At 42.4% G+C, this 21,552-nt stretch overlaps 1 protein-coding gene across 3 annotated transcripts; it reads left to right on the top strand.

Moving 5' to 3' along the window:
- The first annotated feature begins 3,293 nt into the window (after positions 1 to 3,293).
- lcorl (ligand dependent nuclear receptor corepressor-like) lies at positions 3,294 to 21,552 on the top strand. 3 transcript variants are annotated; one of them, XM_078793246.1, is made up of 8 exons: positions 3,307 to 3,557; positions 4,151 to 4,216; positions 5,024 to 5,112; positions 6,491 to 6,617; positions 7,258 to 7,482; positions 8,619 to 8,700; positions 14,497 to 19,046; positions 20,249 to 21,552. In XM_078793246.1, exons 1-8 carry the CDS (start codon positions 3,464 to 3,466, stop codon positions 20,257 to 20,259), a joined length of 5,244 nt encoding a protein of 1,747 aa, XP_078649372.1. In that variant the 5' UTR covers positions 3,307 to 3,463; the 3' UTR covers positions 20,260 to 21,552. The 3 variants fall into 3 exon arrangements, with proteins under 3 accessions (XP_057929281.2, XP_078649372.1, XP_057929265.2); XM_058073282.2 differs by having other exon boundaries at positions 20,245 to 21,552; XM_058073298.2 differs by lacking the exons at positions 14,497 to 19,046; positions 20,249 to 21,552 and adding an exon at positions 9,467 to 13,650 and having other exon boundaries at positions 3,294 to 3,557.

The raw sequence follows: 21,552 nt of genomic DNA, 5'->3' as shown, positions 1-21,552 counted from the left end.
TCTCCAAGCTCTGCCTTATTGGCTCTGTCGCTGGTCAGGGGTTGGGTTGCATTGTGGAGGGGTTTTTGCAGCTTTCAGACTGGCATTGCACAGCAATACTTTAGCACAATCAGAGATGTCTTGCTTTTAATGTGCACACCTACTCTGTAAATATAGTGACCATATCGCTAAATTGTCAACATGGATCTAATTTCTATGACTTACATGAAGTATTAGTAACCAATCACAGGGCACATATAGACAAACAACCATTCACACTCCCATTCATACCTATGGACAATTTGGAGTCGCCAATTAACCTAGCATGTTTTTGGAATGTGGGAGGAAACCGGAGTACCCGGAGAAAACCCACGCATGCACGGGGAGAACATGCAAACTCCACACAGAGATGGCCGAGGGTGGAATTGAACCCTGGTCTCCTAGCTGTGAGGTCTGCGCGCTAACCACAAGACCACTGTGCAGCCCTCCCGTCCAATGTAACAAATGTAAATAGAATGACTCTGTGATTAAGGGTGATTAAGTTCAACCCTATACGTTTGTTGATCTGAAACAGCTTAAGTATCTTTGATCAAATTTAGCATCAGTACAGCTTCTGCTTGGACATTAACACAGCTGCAGCTGTTTAACTCTGATGGAATAAAACAGCCACACGTCACAAGCGTCACAAGCTGAGAACACTGAGGTTGGTTAGATTGCAAGGTTTATTGTGTGCGTAAAGCACTGCCACTTCCATATTACGTGTATTATCATTCACAGTCTGACTGGCCCCTGGCACCCCTACTGTTAAGTTTTAATATAGCTTGGTCCACTTCTTTTTACACCTGTATGGCAGTTAAGAATGCTGAACTACTATTTTCATGGTAAAATGTCAGGGAAGACTAACAACTCTCACGAGACCTTGTGAGATTTTCAGCTCAGTGAGCATATTAACTCCATATATATGTGCTTTGTTTTTTTTATTATTTATAATAACAAAAGTATGACAAATAAAAGATTGTTGTGACTGAGCGGTAGACTCGCATCAAAACTTGTACTTGCATCTCTTTCCTGGCTACTCAGTACAATATGACTAAAGGGATAGTAACAATAAGTACATGTTTTATTGTTATGTTTTGATATACTTCTTTTTATGATTGTGTGACAGTTAGGAATTGTAAAATGTTACTTATTTATGGAGGTGGTCGCTCTGCCTCGACAGGCCAGCGAAAATGAGCGGAATTCAAATATGCTGCTACTGTGCCCCACACTTTTAAACTACATAATAAAATCCAGGTGTGCATATAACACACACACACACACACACATTGCTGGTAGTCCCTGGTGGACCTGCAGTGAGTTATGGTGATGGCCAAGGTGTTAAATGTTCCTCTGGGCTACAGCAGATGCAGTAGATGGACCACCGCCTTGACGCTGTAGAGCTGTTCTGTTTTGTCACATTGAAGTATATGAGCACTTTTTGCTGACCCCCCCCCCCACGGTGTTTCTTTTCACTAGCCAGCCTTTCACAACTCTGATCTATTTACTATGTTCTCCAATTGACCATGAACATACTTTACTCTTACCCTTACTGTCATCTACCTGGGTGGTGTTAGTCAAACACATGTTCAATGCCTTACTGAAATCTTAATCCTTTTCTTTTCATTCAGGTGTAAACAGAAATAAGCTAAAATAGTTACCCTGGAAACTACAAAGTCAATCATTTGTAATGTTTTTCCTTCATGTATGGTTAACATTACACTATTCTATGGTATCAGAATAAACCAATGAAAAATGGATAGCAAGTCAGGTTGATGTTGAAAATGGTATTTTGAAAGGTATTTTCTGATTTCTAATCTGTTTTCTTTATTTTTCTCTAGCTGCTGCACCTCCGTGGAAGCCTTCTGGTGCCTCCCGTGTTCCTCAGACCTCCCTCACACCTTCAAAACCGTGATATAGTAACCATAGTAACTATATTGACAGTTACTATGGTACACATAATGTCATTGTATGGTCATATCACCTTGTACTTTGGTATGAGGTACATTATTAAAAAAACAAACCTTAAACTGTATTATGGAAAGCAGGAAGTGAACAAATGTAACAGTTACTGATTGTAAAAGTACCAGATGGAGGGGTAGGATTTAATAAGCTTTGCTTCTTCCTACTCCTTTTGAACATGTGGAACTGTGAACTGACTATGTGATGCACTCAATTGTAATCTGATGCATGTTCAAATGCAATAAAACCATTACCATATACTGCACAGTAGATGATATTTACTAGTGTTTTTGTAGTAGCTAGTTAAAAATAGCAAATACCTCCTGTCAAATGCAGGATCTTTGATGACTCTAAACATAATGCTTCTATTTTAATTGACGACTTAATGTATGAATGTTAGCCACAGAGATCAGAGAGACCTGTGTTTGAATCTCTGCTTGGGCATCTCTGTGTGGAGTTTGCATGTTCTCCCTGTGCGTGCATGGCCTTTTTTTTCCGGATACTCGGGTTTCCTTCCAAATTCCAAAAACATGTTAGTTTAATTGGAGACTCTAAATTGTCCATAAGTATGAATGTGAGTGTGAATGGTTGTTTGTCTATATGTGCCCTGTGATTGGCTGGCGACCAGTCCAGGGTGTACCCCGCCTCTTGCCCTCTTTTCAGCTGGGATAGGCTCCAGCATACCACTTGCGATACCACTCTATTGAGGATAAGCAGCATAAAAAAATGGATGGATGGATGGACTTAATGTATGACTATAATAGCAGACATGAAGTAAGCGTTGTGAAAAACAATTTAGTTGAATAGCCCAGCACTATGGTAAACTTGGGGGGTGCTGGCTGATTATGGAGATAAAGCCCAAGTACACTTGAAGTGCTGTACTGCCTCCAGGTGGCTGCATAAGTGGGATAAAATAGGCAGACTGAAGAATACAAGTGGTTTTTCAAGTACTGGGGCTACTTTTCCAATACTGCACTCCTGCACAAAATCTTAAGACTAGGAGAAAATTATTTAATTATTAGTATTTACATTTTACGCTGGTGGATTGTAACTATATTGTAAGTAAAGCATCAAAATTCCAAAAGAAAATATAACCAATACAGTGCTTTTGACTTGGGCCATGTCCACACACTGGAGACCACATTTCCCCCAAGTGGGGTTAAAAAAAAGTTTTTGAAAAGTGTGTTATTGTCTACTTTGGGGATGATACTCAATACAGTTAACAAACATAGTAAAAAAATAATACTAATAACTCAAGCATAGACTACAGTGTCCCACATGCCTCTCGAAGCCCCCAAGCGGAACCAATATTTCGTGCTACGTCCCTGTCCGTATTCGCGTAGCCATCGCCATTAGCCTTGACAACAAATAGTTTGTGTCTGTCGCCTCCAAGAGGCTATAAGAAATAATACAAGCACGGAAAAGCTACCTACCTCCGCTGTAAACCAGAGCTGAAAAAGAGGGAGAGAGGGGGGAAGGACGCAGAATGGCGGCCGTGCCGTGCTCCAAATGCACGGTAGAAAGAAAGGGCTTTCGGCGGGAACTTGACTCATGGCGATACAAGTTGATCCACTGCGTTGGTATGCCCCAAGTTGTGTTTTCCAAATTCTCCATGGAGGTTTATTGCACTTCGATTTAAAGATGTTACTGTCATGTAAGCTAGTCACTGACTGCCTAGCAAGCTAACAAGCTAGCTGCAACTCTATAGGTGCGTTGAAGTGACAGACGAGGGTGTACCAGCTGGCTACTTGGCACGTTTTTTTCTTATTGTCACGCCAACAGCACTCTTAAAATTTATCGTTTTCCATGTCAGAGGACATTATACACGTAGCATTAAGGTGTGCCATATAATATGTCATAAACGGTACTTCTGGTGTTAGCATTGTGTACGTAAAATGGGCAGTGTGCTAATAATAAGGCAGTTTGGGGGAGGGGATTATAGCTGAACTAAAGCAGCTAGTGTTGACCATGACAATGGATTTCCATTTTGCTTTTTCCTTCTTTAACTGTGTTTAAAACAGTTGGTATTGTGTAATATGTTTTGCATGTAAGTTGAAAACCACAGAAGCAGTCGTATTGTATCATTTACCTGTTGTTTAGGGAATGTGCCACAATGAAACCATTGTTCATATGTCATATAAAGTGGTGTTTGTGTTTTTGTCTTATCTTGCAGGGTTTGAAAGCATCATAGAGGGAATTTGTGGCTCAATGTTGACAAGAGACCTCAAATTATGTGATGGTGCGTCACGTTTGCTTTATTCATCGATTAATTTTTCATGGCACTTGGTCTTATTAGGGCAGTGGTTCTCAATCATTTTCTGTCATGCCCTTAATGGGGATAGAAATATTTGACCCCCGACCCGATTTGAAATACCATTGAAAACCTCGTAATATGTATTTGTTTATCTGTACTGTACAGATTGAAATAGAAACTGAAACCAGCAAAATGCAACAACATAGAGAGCAGTGAAGCATACACGCATATTCAAGAGTCAGATTGCCTGCTGACTACGGCAAATTCATACACTCATACATTCATTGGCAGGTCTGCACTAATATTGCCTCTGACGTCCCCACCTGACAGTTCAACCCCCACCCCCAGGCCCCCGAGGGAGCCTACCAGTCTACAATTTGAGAAGCATGTGTTATGTGTGAGCTGGTTCTGTCCCACTGGACTTTGGGTGCCGTCAATCACAGGGCACATATAGACAAACAACCACTGAAAACCAATTTAGAGTCTAACGTAATGTGGGAGATAGCTGTAGTAAACCCATGCAAGCACAGGGAGACTTAGCTGACTTTGGGTGAGAGGCAGGGTACACCCTGGACTGGTCACCAGCCAATTGCGGGGTTATTGTATTTATGTATGTAATTCCTTTTTTGCAACAAACCTGTTAAAAATACCATTACCATTGGTTGCCCACAGACATCCTGCCTGTTATTGTAGCAGTGGAACAACATATTGTGTGCCACTGATACTGTTAAAGCAGCTTTTGGTCTTGGTTACTTTCTGATCAATTGCGTATTTATTTGTATTACTTTTCAGACTGTGAACCCAAAGAAGTGGATGACTGGTCTCCTGAGACAAACTGCTCTCACTGCTCATTCTGCAACCTTCCCCTGGACAAACTTGGTGTAAGAAACTGGATTGGAGTTATTATAAGAGCCTGTGAATGAGCTAAATACTTTACTCTCATTGTTACACCACAATGGCTGTTCCTTCAAACTACAGTGAACAATAACTGTTACAAGATACAAGTATCCAGTATGGTGTGAAAAAGTGATTACTGATTACTTTTTTTTGCACGTTTGTCACACTTAAAATGTTTCAGGTCATCAAACAAATTTCAATATTGGTCAATGACAACACAACTGGACACAAAATGCCGTTTTTAAATGAAATGTTTCATTACTAAGGGAGGGGCAAAAAATCCAAACCTTGTCTAAAAAAGTAATCACCCCTCCTGTTAAACATAAACAAGATTAATTGAGCTCTATTAGTCTGGAGATGTAATTTCTTAAACTTCTAAAACAAACCACAGTAAGAGCCATTACCCACAAATGGCGAAAACATAGAACAGTAGTGAACCTTCCCAGGAGTGGCCGACCAACCCAAATTACCAAGAGTGCAGCGACAACTCATCCAAGAAGTCACAAAAGACCCCACAACAATATCCAATGAAGAATTGGCCTGTATGGCAGAGTTCCAAGACAAAAAATACTGCTGAACAAGAAGAACATTAAGGCTTGTCTCAATTCAGAAAACATCTTGATGAGCCTCAAGACATTTTGGGCATTTGTGGTGGAGACAAAAGTTGGACTTTTTGGAAGGTGTGTGTCCCTTTACATCTGGCTTAAAAGTAACGCTGAATTTCAAAAGGAGAACATTATACCAACAGAAAAATATGGTGGTGGTAGTGTGATGGCCTAGGGCTGTTTCAGGATCTGGAAGACTTGCTGTGATAAATGGAACCATGAATTCTGCTATCTACCAAAAAATCATGTAGGAATGTCCGGCCATCTGTTCGTGACCTCAAGCTGAAACAAATTTGGGTTCTGCAGCCGTACAAAGATCCAAAACACACCAGAACATCCACCGAATTGCTGAAGAAAACCAAAGTGAATACTTTGGAGTGGCCTAGTCAAAGTCATGACCTGAATCCTATTGAAATACTGTGGCATGACCTTTATAAAGGTGGTTCATGCAGGAAAATTCCCCCATAGCGCTATAAGAGACTCATTGCAAGTTATCGCAAACGCTTGATTGCAGTTGTTACTGCAAACGGTGGCCCAACTAGTTATTAGGTTTCGGGAGCAATAACTTTTTTTTCTTCCTTAATAATAAAAAGTTTCATTTAAAAACTGCATTTTGTGTTCAGTTGTGTTGTCATTGCCTAATATTTAAAATTGTTTGATGATCTGAATATTTAAGTGTGACAAACATGCAAAATACCACTGTATTTTTGTTTTTTCACAACTTTGTTAGAAACTCTTGTTTTTTATTTCTTCCCAGGATCAAGCGCCTGCAACCGCGTCATCCCTGTCCTCCCCCTCCGATTACTCTCCATGTCAAGCTTCGACCATCTCTGAGAGCAGCCAAACAGCTCACAGGTTCCTCCAGGCTGTGTTCCACAAGAAAGGTAAATTTGTTAGTCCCTACCGGTGGAGGTTCATGCGAAACAGTTCTCTGAATGGAAAAGTTTTTGTTTGGGTAAAGAAAATACCAAGAATAAAACTACAAACATTACAGTTGTCTAAAGTCGCAAGTGGGATGGCATTGCCATGCATAGAAGTTTATTATGAAGCTGCAGAACTGCGGGCTGTAGTCTGTTGATGCCACCCTAATGCTGGAGACAAATGATGAGAATTACAGCAAACAAAAATAGAAATACCAATTCCTTCTATCTCTTCAGGATCTAAGTCTAGGGGTTCATTCAGACAAGGGGATGTCGTCTGTCGTCTATTATTGCCAGCTTATAAAGCCCTTTGAGCCCTTAAAGGCTACATAAATAAACTTGATTTGACTTAAACGTTCTAATTGGAGTGTCTTCTTAGAGGGTAGAAAGCACCGTGTTAGCGAAATCTATCAGAAGGTGAGCGAGAAGTTATATGAAGCGTTATTATATGGTGTGTTGTAATTTGGAAGGATGTCAGTTTGTGTTTGGAGTTTTTTGCAATTGCAGAGACATATTCCAGAATTGCTGTTATTGATTCTAAACAAAATTGTCTAAATGTTACATTTGAAGTACAGATATTGAAGGCTATGCTTTCCTTTGTTAGATGTGTCCCTGGGCTGTGATTCCAACATTCCTCAGATTGCCCAGGAACTGATGAAAAAGATGATACACCAGTTTGCCAAGGAGTACGCATCAAAGTGCCTACTCCACACCACGCCCATGGATGTTGCAACTAGGACCTCTTTGCCTTTCTTTGAAACGGCAGATGCCCCATTGGACCTGACAGTGAGCCGATCTCTGGGTGAAAAAGAAAGGGAATCTAATACTGGTGGGTGGGATATACTTTTATACTTGAATATGCTTGTACACTTTGCTGCTGTCAGGTTTGCTTGCTGGTATCAGTTTCCTTTAGGGATATTCTGATTAATATTTTATGATGCCGTTCCCGATAATCCATGAGTAATCAGCCCGTACTGATACCAATACCAATCACATACCTGCAGTGTAAATGTTTAAATGTACTACAGGCTATAATAGGGGTCACCAAGGTTTTTTTTTTACTGTGAGAGCTACTTTTACAAAATTAAAATGGCCCCGCTCTACTCATATTTGTAAAACATTTTCCATAGCTTATTTCAGTTAGTTTTACCAGAACATTAACAAATGTTGGTATCCACAACTCAACTTTTGTATTTCACAAAGCATTTCGTTTTAGTCTTCTCACTGAAAACCTGAATGAAAAGCAGGTTTGTTTTTTTTTTACCTCTTCTGGGGCCCTCTAGCTGCATTCCGCTGCCTTCTGAAGCTCACACGCAGCTGACTCCTTTTTCTGTGCCCGAAGAGGAAATAAAATATCAGTGTGCACGACGCCTGTTTCAAGTGCAGGGCAAACACACACTCGTCACGCATCACACATCATCCGGAGTCCTACGCAGCCTCGCACACAACGAAAGTTCCTCCTGCACTAAAAGTGCTACATCATGTCTGCATGCTCCCAAATCCATACTGAGGCGGTAGTCATCCTGGAATTCTGGCCAAAAGTACAGGACCGCCGCCTGACAGAGGATCACATCACAAGCCACACCCTGCTAAGTGTTTGGACCCAAATGTTGCACCAATGTTTTTGACAATTTTTGAGGCACATTTTTCAGGGTGCAAAACTTATATACGTATTTGCAGGGGGGGGTTTTGGGAGGGGGGGCTCCAAAAATTGCCAACAACGCTCCATTGACATAATATGACGTGCATATCAACCAAGCTACACAAACATTGTTATCATAATTAACATTGCCGATTGAACTACATTAGTGCCGCATTGACATTTCGCCACACCATACTGGCTAGCTACTCGCCGGTATCAGACCACTACCAAAAGGTAGCACTACAAGGCTTTACTACTAAATACATGTATTCTACCTGAGCCCACTAATGCACAAACCTAATCACATAATCTTCTTGCAACAGATGGCGTGCTTGACCTCTCCAAAAACAATGGTGCCAGTTCAACAACTTCAACATCATCTACATTGAATGCAAAAGCCTCAGGGTAAGAATCTGACTTCTTCTTTCTACTGAACTCGTGGCACTGAGATTTTTGGTAAAAGGCTGAAGGAGAAAGCCCTGCTACTATGGTTACATGTACATATATAAATGTACAGATGGTATTTTTTTGTTTATCAAAACCAGCATGATTATTGTGGTTGTATACCATGGCCAAGTCACAATGTTTAGGATCAGTATTTTGAATTGTATGCATCTTTGTTTGGCTGTACCATGGGTCATCTCATCTTTGGTAATTTGATTTTGGTTCAGTGGGGTTGACTCTTTTATCTCTTGAGCGGTAACGTCACAGCATCGGCATGGTATTTTGTGAAATGCCAATAGCTCAGGATTATAAACTAGAACATGCAGTCTTTTATATCTATGATTTTTTTTCTTTTTGACTGATCCAGTGATAAATATGATTATTCTACCTATATGTACATACGATTGTCACTGAAGGATAACAAAATTGCAGGGGATGCTGCGAGTAACCTTAGCCATTCACAAGACTGTCCCACCTGGACGTGAAGCGGCTTTGTCCCGTCACAACACTGTGTGTGAAAGAAACACGCAATCAGTGTGTGTTTGTGTGTGTGTGAGCGTCCAGTCAGAGGCTGAATACAGGCATGCATTAACAGGCAGTGATGTTACCAACACAAGGCATAAAAGGAGTGGAACCCTCGCTCTACACCCTCTTCTCCCCTATGCCCAAATCACACCCCCTCCATCACCTCCATCCTGACCCTGCTGTTTGGTCCTCCCATCCCTAGGAGGCAGCTCAAGCAGAACGAGTACACTGAGAGAAGTTTGGAGCTGTCTGAGGGGCTGCTGTCCAAGGCCTTGAAGGATATACGCTCAGGAAGGCTGCAAGAGCAGCGCGCTGCATTGCTTTATGGGATACCCCTTCACACCCTGAGGCAAGGCCTGGAAGGCTGTTCTGAACAAAAGCTGGGGTTGCTGCACCAAGTTGTAAAAGGAAGCAAAGATTGCAGGAAGGAAACAACATCATACAACCTGATGTCATCCATGTTTGGCGGTGAAGCCCGTCTTGTTCTGCAGAAGGTTGCAGCATGGGCGGAGCAGGCCGAAATTGGAGGAGCGACAGAGGAGAATGGAGAACTCACTTTCCCTCCATCCTCTCTTACCTTTTATCAGTCAAGTGGTCTGCTTAAGACACTCCCCCAATCTTTTCTTCAGCTCAGGAATGCCCTCCAACCCCCACCCAGCCCCACTGCCAGTCCGGACGCCCCCACGCCCCTTCGTATCCCTCAGGTTCGATCCATATCCAATCATAGCAGGTCAGCCCAAGCAGAGAATCACATCGCCACTGAAAACCTCCGTACCTCACCAACAGACGGTGCTGCCTATTTGTCAACCACTGCCAGACCTTCGTCTCTCTTCAAAATCAGACCTCCTTTCCTGGCACTTGGCTGTGCAGGAAGTGCCAACCAGTCACCTCATCACATGGTACACCGCAGCTCCTCCTTGGATGATTTGGAGGAGGGGGCAGACCGCCGCGATAAAGACAAGCAACCGAGAAAGAAACGTGGAAGATATCGGCAGTATGACCACGAGTTGATGGAGGAAGCCATCACAATGGTGATGGCGGGCCGCATGAGCGTATCTAAAGCCCAGGGAGTTTACGGGGTGCCCCACAGCACTCTAGAATACAAAGTAAAAGAGCGCACTGGAACACTGAAAAATCCACCCAAGAAGAAACCTGCCAACATATGCTTGCCCAATTCCAACTTGTCTGGTTCTGGTAACACCACCGGTTCCACTAACTCAGGGACTTTTTCCTCAACTGCTGCTGCAAAGAGGTTCTAGACAAAGACACACCTCCAGAACGCCTCAACACTTGAACCCACCACCTCTTACAAGAGTAATGTTTTCTGGGGATACTTGTTAAAACACAACACATGCCTTTACAACTATATGGTTAGACTATTCAGGTTTACTGTGAGTCTCTATTTGATAGTCATACTTTCTGCTGTGTTTCACCCGTTTGATCCTGGGCTTGAATCAGCAATGAGATCGATCACTCTTAAAGAGGCAGGGACTCTTCGGGACAGCCTAACTATTTCCTTATTTTATCATATTAAATATGATAGCCCGCACCAATTATCAAGGCCATTTTTGTCATACTTAATACTGGTTTAATCACGCTGCTTCTACATGTTTATCACTGGGAAATCTTGCACAGTTACTCCCAACTGCTCCTACTGATGCTGACCCGATGGTCTTCTTTGGTTACGTAGTGGTAGTCCTGAAGCACCAACAAAGAAGGTATGAGACGAGCGTTCCCAGGACCACATGTGTGGAACACAGTGGCAGTAAAAAAATGAAAGATGACTCCAGCGTTGGTTAGCTGTTAGGAAAACTAGGTTCTTCAGGTTTGACTGAATTCTTAAAATCTGTTTGTTAATGAAGCATTGATGATTGTCATTTGCAGCTTCAATTCTTCTGACCAAGGCCATTGAAGTGACTTAGAGCCATTCTAACAATTAAATCACATTGTAATTATTGCTGTACACCTCTACAAACAGGAAGATTGTATATTGGTAACTGCTGTGATAACTACCTTAATGTGAGTTTATGTTGATGAGATTAGCGTAAAAAAGCCATGTTTGTCTTTGGAATTCAGTGTCTCCCACAGGAATGTAATTTATTTGTGGCGGCAATGGGTTGGCGGGGTGACATAATTTGCATAATTGGCAAAAAAGTGTGTATATATGTATTACAACTACAGGTGAACTATCTTTAATCACTTATTTTTCAGCGTCAATATCAAAACTGAGCATCCTGTGAGTGCTTTTAGATAGTAGGGGCCCACAGCAGCGCTGGCTGCTCATTGGGCTCATGTCAGAGTCGATAAATGTCTCACGTGACTGGTTGCTAAATATAGCGACAAAGTTCCTCCTGCTCCCTCTTCTTATTCTCTGGCGGACCAGGTGCGTTTGATGTGTTAATGTGTTTGTTATTGAGGCCGAACTGGTAGCGCCAAATCTATTTGTGGAAGGCCGCCACAAATAAATGAATGTATGGGAAACACTGTACTTTTTTCCTTTCTCTTTTTTGTACAGGTCTCTATTATAGAGTGTACTGGGAATGCAACTGTGCAGCATGTTTGCAAATGTGCGCTGATAAGCTTGGGTACTATGTTATTGTGTATGTGTATTGATCAAGATGTTTTATGACCACAGATATTTACCAATTTTGCTACTGTAGCTGTATTACTGTGCAACCTCATATATGACTGCTGCTTTAAAAAACAAATTTACAGGACCACTTTCCTTGTACAAAGTTCTCGATAAAACCATGCAGTTAATTTCAAGATGATTTTGAGATGACATCTAAGCTGACTTTTTAAGCTGAGGTTTTGTAGCCTCGATGGCTGGATGATTATCGTATGAATCACTAGTCTTAGTGGTTGATTATGGTGGCTGGCGGATGGAGGCTTTCTTAGATTTTGGTGACAGTGGCTTTACTCTTTTGTCTCAGCCTGGAAAGCCGTTTTTGTTGAGTCTAATATCTTCTGGACTAGTCTCCAACAACCATATCTATAACAGTGCAAATACCAAAGCAGCGGTTCAGGGTTACCAACAACAGGCTGTTTCTATTTGTCCTGCTGTGATGTCGGCATGCCCTTCTCTCTTTCTCTCTCTCTAACCTCATTGCCACATATACCTCTGAACTTAATTTGCCTATAACCCAGTCTCAGGCCTTACACCAAGGTCTCCGTATCAAGGAGTATAAACTTGTTCTTTTGAGTTTTGTGTCTCAAGGAACAAGGTGTACATTTATTGCCGTCTGTGACACTAGGGCACGTTGGCAGAGCTGCCTCTTTTTTTTTTTTTGGTAGGTTTACATTCTTATTCAGATTTTTATGTACTTACGTCATGAAGGCCTGGCGGCATTGTTTGCCTCCGATGCGGATTATGTCCATTCCTGAATGTCCTTGTTTGCACAGTTCCATAGTGACTGTCTCTGCAGTTACAAGATGTCTCTCTCTCTGTCATTTACATGCATAAACCTGAAAAATAGAAACATTCATAGCATAAATTTACACATATTTAACAAGATCACCAGTGGAATTGTTTTCGCTCCCTGGTCAATCTTTTAATTATAACAAAATCTGCAATTTATGCATAAATGTAATTGCACTACCGGTTGAAAACATATTGTGTGCTACATACTGTATTGATTTAACTGTGCTACTAATTTATTTGTAATGGAGCACTTAAATGCAAATGTAATGTGTATTGCTATACCTGCATGAATGCTTTTAAATGTTAACACCACTATATTTAATTTAATCCTAAAATGACACCTGTGAATGTTGTGCTTGTTTTAATGTTGACTTGCCTATTTAAGTACATTTTGTTTAAAAGAAAATCTACAATAACACTACAGAATGTAACGTCCCTGACCTGAATAGACCTCATTTACATGTGCTCAGTTTTTGAAGAACTGAAGCTGCTACTATGTCGCTTGGTATTTAGGTCTTTCTGTTTTTAAAACTAGCGCTAATTTGTGTGTTAATGTATATCCATTAGGAATATCTAGGGTAAATACTGGCAATGTAACAATGCCATTACACCTGATACAAGTGCTGGACTGTATGAAGACCAGCTCAACACTGACAATCTCTGGACTTGACCTAAGATTTTGGAAACATCATCAAATTTTCAAATATATGTTGTTGTCCTTTTCAAAACGGTGACTTTTGTTTATTGTGAAGTCTGTCCTGACCTGATTTTAAAACTGCTGAGATGAACATTGGTTTATTGAGCTGTAAAAATTGTCGGTGAAAGTGCTGTTATTTAAAGAAAAGACGTATGAGCATTTCTACAATCATTCCTGCTGCTTTGAGCAGAATGTTATTTTGCCTTCAGCAACTCAATAAATCTTGTAACATAAATTGCCATGGAGTTTTGATGTGTACCCATATTGATTGATTTACTTCATTTACCTATTTTTATGCGTAGAAATGCTTCATTTAGGCAAATATATACAAAACCTTTAGAACCCATATTCAAGCATGAAACAGCATGATTTATTATATTTTTGAACAATCGTGATCGTTAAGCCACAAAATTCTAAACAGAATGTGTACATCTTTTTCAGCCTTGCTAAGCTACCTTCAATTATCTCAAAGGCACAATTAATAACTTTAGTATGTACAGTAAGCGAGGGAATAGGTATGGGATGATACCTGATGCCCCAGAAAAAATATATTCATGTAGTAAAGGGGGAGGGCCCAACAATTTCTACTGAGGGAAGGGTCACAGTGCCAACCCCCCGGTCTATGGAACGCAGTATATAAAGGCAACAAATAATTATTAGTTTTAACAAGACTTTTGTATATCACTATATTGACAGTTACTATGGTACACATTATGTCATTGTATGGTCGGTACGAGGTGATATTATTTAAAAAAAAAAACAAAACTTAAACTGTATTATGGAAAGCAGGAAGTGAACAAATGTAACAGTTACTGATAGTAAAAGTACCAGATGGTGGGGTAGGATTTAATAAGCTTTGCTTCTTCCTACTCCTTTTGGACATGTGGAACTGTGAACTGATTATGTGATGCACTCAATTGGAATCTGATGCATGTTCAAATGAAATAAAACCATTACCATTACTTTTGCATATCATTGGTTTGAAAACAAAGTAGCTTACATAATTGGTATTTATTCCAACTTTGATGCTTTCTTGAATACTTTCTTTTGTATTTTAATTTGACTCAGCCAGGGGTTACGCCTACTAACACAGATGTTTGTATTTTGCCTTTAGCTCCCTCCTGCCCTCAGATGAAGAGGCGTCGGAAGATACACAGCAGAGGAAGCATCATCAGGAATCTGCACTGGCTGTTATCCTTAGCTCTCTCTGCCCTGCACACCGTTCCTTACTGTACCAGATGCTGAAGTTGGCACTCAAGGAAAGATTGCTCTCGTCCCCTGATCGCGTTCCAACGGAAGCTCATTGCTGTCACGGTGGAGTGAAGAGCAACTCAATGCACCTTTTGCCTGATTGTGGTCATCGAGGCTGCAGAAGCACCATGTGCCATCCCAGACACGCAATACCCAATCACGGCATTGCTAAATTCCCTTTAAAAGACAATCAAAGTGTAGCTTCTTTGGGTCCACACAACTGCCGTATGCAAAGGTGCAGAATGGACACCTACACTGTGGTTTGCCACAAGAGTCAGCACTGTATTTCCTGCCAAGGTCTGCACGTAGATCCCATTAACATTGTGTGTTCCTTTGATCCTTGCACTCCGATCTGCTGTAAGCATCATAATCCTCACCCTTGTATATGTGTTGCAAACCACACCTGTTTGACACAGCTTAAGAATACATCAGACACAGAAAGGGATGGAGATCCACCTTGTCCTCTTCTGAATAGAGAGCAGAACCATTTTCCACCTCCGCTTTCTCCAGTCCCTTTAGATATTGAGGCGATTACAGATGAAATGCCACCTTCGCTATGTCACCATACACTAGAGGAGGAGGCACTAATCACAGATCCAGCAATACCCGAGGAGATAGAGTGCAGGAAGAACCAAAGCGGAACGTTACTGCAAGATGTGTTCAATCGCTTCAGTGAGAAACTTGAGACTATCAGACCCGCAGAGAAGGACGTAGCTTTGGTCTACCCAGCCATGCATGTGACAGAAAAGGATGCGTTCAAGTCCTCTTCCGTTGGTCAAAACTCACAGGATGCCCATTTAACTGAAATCATTACCACTGTTCTTCACACAAGCAGCACCAGTGACTATAGCCTCAGTGATTTGGTCAATCGCCACGATAGCCAAGAACCGAGGTCACCAAACACACGCTCACGTCGCCGTCAGGAAGTCCAGGCAGCTATGGCGACACCGGCTGACGGTACTTTGACCCGAAGGAAACGCTTGCAAATTAAACGAGAGCTTGCAGTGTTTGAGAGTAGAACATACAACAGAAGAAACGTTGCACAAGCAAGGAGATCACAAATAAAAGATGGCAATGTTGCGGTAAACGCAGCTAGCACTTTGTCGACCTCGAATGTCATTCAAGAAGAAACAGAACCCGAGTTGAATATGGAGCATCAAAGAGTTAAGGAGGTACCACTGGATGCTGTCTCTGCTAAAAGACACTTCAATGACATCAGGATACAAACAGCGGAAATATCCGCAGATGAAAACGAGCCAACATCTCCTGACCTGCAGAGCAACCAACGCTCACAGGATGACGGTGAGCAGTCACAGGTGATCGCTCCATGTGATGACATGATTTTGGAAAATGACTCATGTACCCAAGGCGTTGCTACTAAAAAATCCGATGATAGACCAGATTGCAGCCATAATCCTACTGAAGACAGTCCGGGTCAAAGATCCCCACCGAAAGAGTCGAGGAGATCAAGGAGAAATATAGTCCCTCCGCAACGATTCTCCTCTTATGTCACAGAACCCAGGAAAATGTACTTTGTCGCATGTTTTTCTGAAAGTATTTTCAGCCAGAGAATACACAATGACAGGGTTTTCACATTGACCACCTCTGATGCCTTAATGAAAAATGTACACGTTAAGAATGCTACTTTGGAGTCCTCAGAAAAGGACTCCAACCTCAGTTCATGTGATCTCCCAGAGGCGTTACAAAATATCAGTCGAGAAGAACACGGTCCATGCTATGCAGAATCAAACGAGCAATCCCAATCAGAATCCAAACCTGTATCAAGAAGGCTCCAGTACCCAAATGTGGGTGTAACTACCAGGTCCGCAACCTGCGCCAAGACTCCTTTCAACTGTCCAATCCAGTACACAAGCCCAATTAAGTTAATGTTTGTGTCACCGTTAAAAGACAAACAAGGCATCAAGTATCGGCTTAAGTCGGCGAGGTCTGGATCAAATGCACAAGCAGAGGAACCCTTTGACCCATGCAAGGAATCCTCCTGGGCTGGGACAACTGAGAAGAACCAGAACACATCACAACAACAGTCATCTACCTCACAGGGTAAAACAGCATGCCCAATCACAAAGTCAGGTTCTCCACAAGCTAAGTCCCCTTCCACGTCACTTAAGTCCACTTCCCCTCTCAAATCAGGCTCGGGAGCAGCCAGGACACCTTCCTCATCACCCAAGTCTCCATCTTCACCAAATGTGCCTCTTTCCTCATTATGTAGGTCTACATCTTCACCGTCAAAGTCGGCTTCTGCTCCACTAAAGTCAAATTCTAAGTCGCCCTCCCCATGTGGCAAACACACAGCTTCACCCAGGTTGGCGTCTTCTCCCCCTAAACTTGGCTCCAGGAGAGTCGGCGAATGTACCCCACCGGAGAGTCAAAGATCACCGAGTGACTTGCAGGCTTTCCATGGAACCACTTCCCCGAAAAGACGTCCCGGTCGGCCAAAGAAACTGGGGCCGCACCTGGAGCAAAAAGCAAAGAGACCAATCGGTCGACCGCGAAAGCAGAAGCCTGAAGACACAGAACCGGGGGCGAAAGCAGCAAAACTTCCTGATGTAAATGAGGACAACGTCAACAAGAACCTCAAAATAACCGTATTGTACGGTCGATCAAGAAGAAACAAACGAATGGTTTCAGAGAGCTTCGATAAACTTCAAACTGAATTCCAAGACGCCTGGCGAGCGGCAAACCTGAAAAACAGATTGGGCGTCTTAACACGCAAGTCTGAGATCAACAATTCCCAAATAGGCTCAGCAGATTTCCACCCTATGAAAGACCTTAGCAGCGACTTGAAATCCCAGAAAAAAGACAAAGCCTTACCCTCAAGAAAACCTGGTAGACCCGCAAAAGTGAAGATCTCTGGAATTTCAGTCACGGTTACCACAGTGTCACCAAAACAACGGAAGATTTTGATTGAGCGATCTCCTGATAGACAAATGAAGAAAACACTCCTGCCAGAATTCCAAAGTGTCAAAGAGCCGAGGACAATTAGCAAAAACTGCAAACAAGCAGAGGAACCGAAAGAATCCCAGAGTGTAAATTGGAACAAACCGCCTAATCAGCCTGTAGCTGTCCGTCAGTCAAAGAGAGTCAGCAAGCCATCCATCTGTTTTTTGCACGCCGTTGCCACCTCCACGACTAGAACCTACAGTCACAGTAACGCTCTTTTACGCCGCTCGAAAAAACTTCTACTCAACAAGGCCAGCCATAAAAGGAAACAAGAGGAGAAGCAGAGTAGAGTAGAACGTTCTGGAATGAAAAGGCAACACTGCGACCGTCAGAAGAAGAACATCTCTAAGGAACTTACCCGAGTGGCAGGTGTTTCTGTGGATTCGATCTTTGCTCCAAAGCAAGCATTCCGCTGGTGGCCGGCGTCTGCTGAGGAACAGGCCTTGAAACAGGAGCTTGCCAGACGTATACGTCTTATCTCCGAGACCTGGGTGTCGGACATTGTGGAGAACCATCAAGTAGACATTAAAGTCAAAGTAGACACAGAAGAAAGCAAGTCCTCTGTGGTTCAAAGCCTGTTCAGCTGCCCCCCGAATAAACCCAGATCCTGTAGTATGCCTCAGCTCTGCTCCTGGTTCATGCAGACCACAGAAACTCAGTCCTTGGCCATTGTGAAGAAGACAAGCTCTCGTAATCCTTACGAAGTCATGCACTTCCCGTGCTCGTTTAACAAAGAAGGCGTTCAGCGCCAAAGTCCTCAGGCAGAACGTCTTCGAAGACATCTCAAGAAGTTTGCCAAAACTTTGCCAAAAAGTCCTGTCCAGCTTAAACAAGCTGAAAGACGCTTGAAGAGAATGAGGGCACCTCTGTCCATCCGAAACATTAAACGACGACTCTTCATTACCAGGATGGTGAGTCCAGGACGCTGGAGCCAATACCAAGCCACTTTACTTAGAGCAAGGACACGGTTCCTGACCCCGAAACAGAGAAAGAGGTGGGCAGAAAAGCAGATCAGCTTACAAGAACCTTCATGTCGGCTAAAACTGAAGGCATCAAACAAAACATCAGCAGAAGAAGTCCAATCTCAGCAAGAACCAAACATCTCTAACATCTGGAATGCTCAGCCACTGAAGGAATGTCGAGTATTTTTGAGAAAACTCAACAAATCAGCAGAGGACTGGGACTCTGGCCCCTTGACACTGGATGATAAGAAGTCAGCGTCTGCGTACAGAAACGAAGACCTGCAAGGAGTTCAAGCTGTGAAAAGAAGAAAGATGAGCACCAATGGCGGGAGTGCGGAGTCCGTACCTGAATCGTCTACATGGAGGCACAAGGAAGGCACATGTTCTCACGATGTTCCCGCCGGAGCACCACAGCCACCACCTGCAAAAAAGCTGCGACAATCGCGGTTGAAGGGCCTAAGTGGGCCCAGGTGGTGCGACTTTGTCTTTGGTAACTAGCTTCCTTCATCCCTTTTTACTGGATTGACCCAAATATAAGACAACATTTATTTTTTAATCAGGCACGGCACGGGCGAGTGCTTAGACCTCACAGGGAGGAGACCAGGGTTCAATTCCACCCTCGGCCATCTCTGTGTAGAGTTTGCATGTTCTCATGGGTTTTCTCCGGGTGCTCCGGTTTCCTCCCACATTCCAAAAACATGCTAGGTTAATTGGTGACTCCAAATTGTCCATAGGTATGAATGTGAGTGTGAATGGTTGTTTGTCTATATGTGCCCTGTGATTGGCTGGCGACCAGTCCAGGGTGTACCCCGCCTCTCGCCCAAAGACAGCTGGGATAGGCTCCAGCAACCCCTGCGAGTCTTGTGAGGATAAGTGGTAGAAAATGAATGAATGGGTGGCATGGCGGTCGAGTGGTTAGCGTGCAGATTTCACAGCTAGGAGACCAGGGTTCAATTCCACCCTCCTCCGGGTACTCCGGTTTCCTCCCACATTCCAAAAACATGCTAGGTTAATTGGCGACTCCAAATTGTCCATAGGTATGAATGCGAGTGTGAATGGTTGTTTGTCTATATGTGCCCTGTGATTGGCTGGCGACCAGTCCAGGGTGTACCCCGCCTCTCGCCCGAAGACAGCTGGGATAGGCTCCAGCACCCCCCGCGACCCTTGTGAGGAAAAGCGGTAGAAAATTAATGAATAAATTTTTTAATCATGTTTTCAGCAATAAAGAAGGGCAGCATATTTCTTAGCAGCTTAGCAACAGTATCTTGCCGGCTATGGCTTATAATTAGTCAAGGAATATTGAAAGACAACTTATGTTTGAGTCCGGTCACTCTGGACATTACAGTACCTTAGTTCATGGAGTCAGCCATGCCATGTCCAAGACGACATTCTGTGTAGCCCAATGTAGTGTAAACAAAGAGTAATCTGAGTGTAAAGGTTACTATAGGGATGTTATTTCATGTCTACAGGGCTCTAATAATGGTTAAACATATTTAGGTTTTCTATGCTCTTCCATTCTATTTTTAATTCTACTTTACAGTATTCGCTTATTGTGGTCAGGTTTTTAACTAATTAACAGTGATAAGTGAGGGCTGTATTATATTCAGGTCAATACCATAATCAATCAGCTGTATTGCTGTCCTACTATGACTCCAAATACTTGACATCTAATTGTCTTTCTTTGGCAGGAAGCTAGCTGGTGAGGTTCCTCCTTCCTTCGTTCCTGGACTGTTTTTAAGTCTGTTTATAGAGTGCCTTTGGACTCTTGAGATGACCTCCATGTGGGCAGACCTTTCCACTGCAGTTCAGTCTAACCTACAATTATGTAGCAGCCTAACTTATGAGGAAAACTAGCTTTTAACGTTGCACTATTGTTCTATGTACCGGATCCTTTTTTCCTTTTAAAACTAGTTAGTCTGAAGACAGAACTGCATAAAGCCCAGGGAGACGTCTTTACCGAGACTGCCACTTCCCCCGTAGAGTAAAACTTGCCACAAGATCTTAAACGTTTCACATATTTAAGTTAAATTTAGTTACCAACATTAGCACTGCTGAAATGTAAATTCTTTAATTGTATGTTACGTTATTTTCACACAACCTGAGCCTATTTTTTTTTTTTTTTTTGCTATGTGCTTTGAGAGATGAAGGCCAACCATAATGTGCACATCTTTGCAACAATTGAAGCAGTTTTTCTTTATTCCTGTTACATTGAAATGAGATTTGTCGTTTTCACCCAAAGCATTTACAACCTTGCACTATTTTTGCTATTCAGATTCCTTTCCCAATATTTTTGCACACCCGCTGTCCTACTAACACCTACTGTAAAACTCTATAGTCATATATGGTGCAATGTATTAATGTATTTAGTCATTTTATTTCTGACCGATAGATTTCCCAATAGCCATAGTGTGATAAGCATTGAACTACATTTACTTGATACTTAAAATGGGATAAATCTCTGAATGTTCTGAACTCCTGTTTTCCCACAAGTGTTGTATTTAGCAGAATAGTAGCTGGATATGCATGGATGGAGCCCAACTCCCTGCGGCTAATGTTGTGCTGTTCTTATTTAAGACCACAAACTTGTTAACTGAAGCAAGAGCAATTGCCCATCCTGTAACTCCACAATATTTTAGGATCCAGAATCTGAAAATATTCCGATAGCATTAAATGTTTTTTGTTGTAGCATTATGTCCTGTTTAAATGCAGTTGCGAGATTACCTTCATTTTTGCAGCAGGACATCCACCGAGATAAATGAGGGCGACTGTTGCCGTGTGATGGATGAGTCAACACTAATGTGTCACCTACAGTAATGTATATATATGTCGTGTTTGTGTATTTATGTCACTCTATAAGGGTGGCGGATAAATTTTGGGGACAACTGAACTGCTCGAAGTTGGTGCTAAACTTCTGCTTTTTTTTTTTCCTGCGTTGTTTTTATACTGATGGGTGTGTGATGGCTGTTTGGGTGAATAAAGATGTTTTTTCCCTCAAA

The sequence above is a fragment of the Doryrhamphus excisus genome, linkage group LG9, assembly GCF_037039965.1.
Source record: "Doryrhamphus excisus strain RoL-2023G ecotype Guam linkage group LG9, RoL_Dexc_Guam_v1.1, whole genome shotgun sequence".
NCBI classification, from domain to species: Eukaryota; Metazoa; Chordata; class Actinopteri; order Syngnathiformes; family Syngnathidae; genus Doryrhamphus; species Doryrhamphus excisus.
Note: the sequence above shows the minus strand (reverse complement) of the source record. Positions and strands in the feature narration are given on the sequence as shown.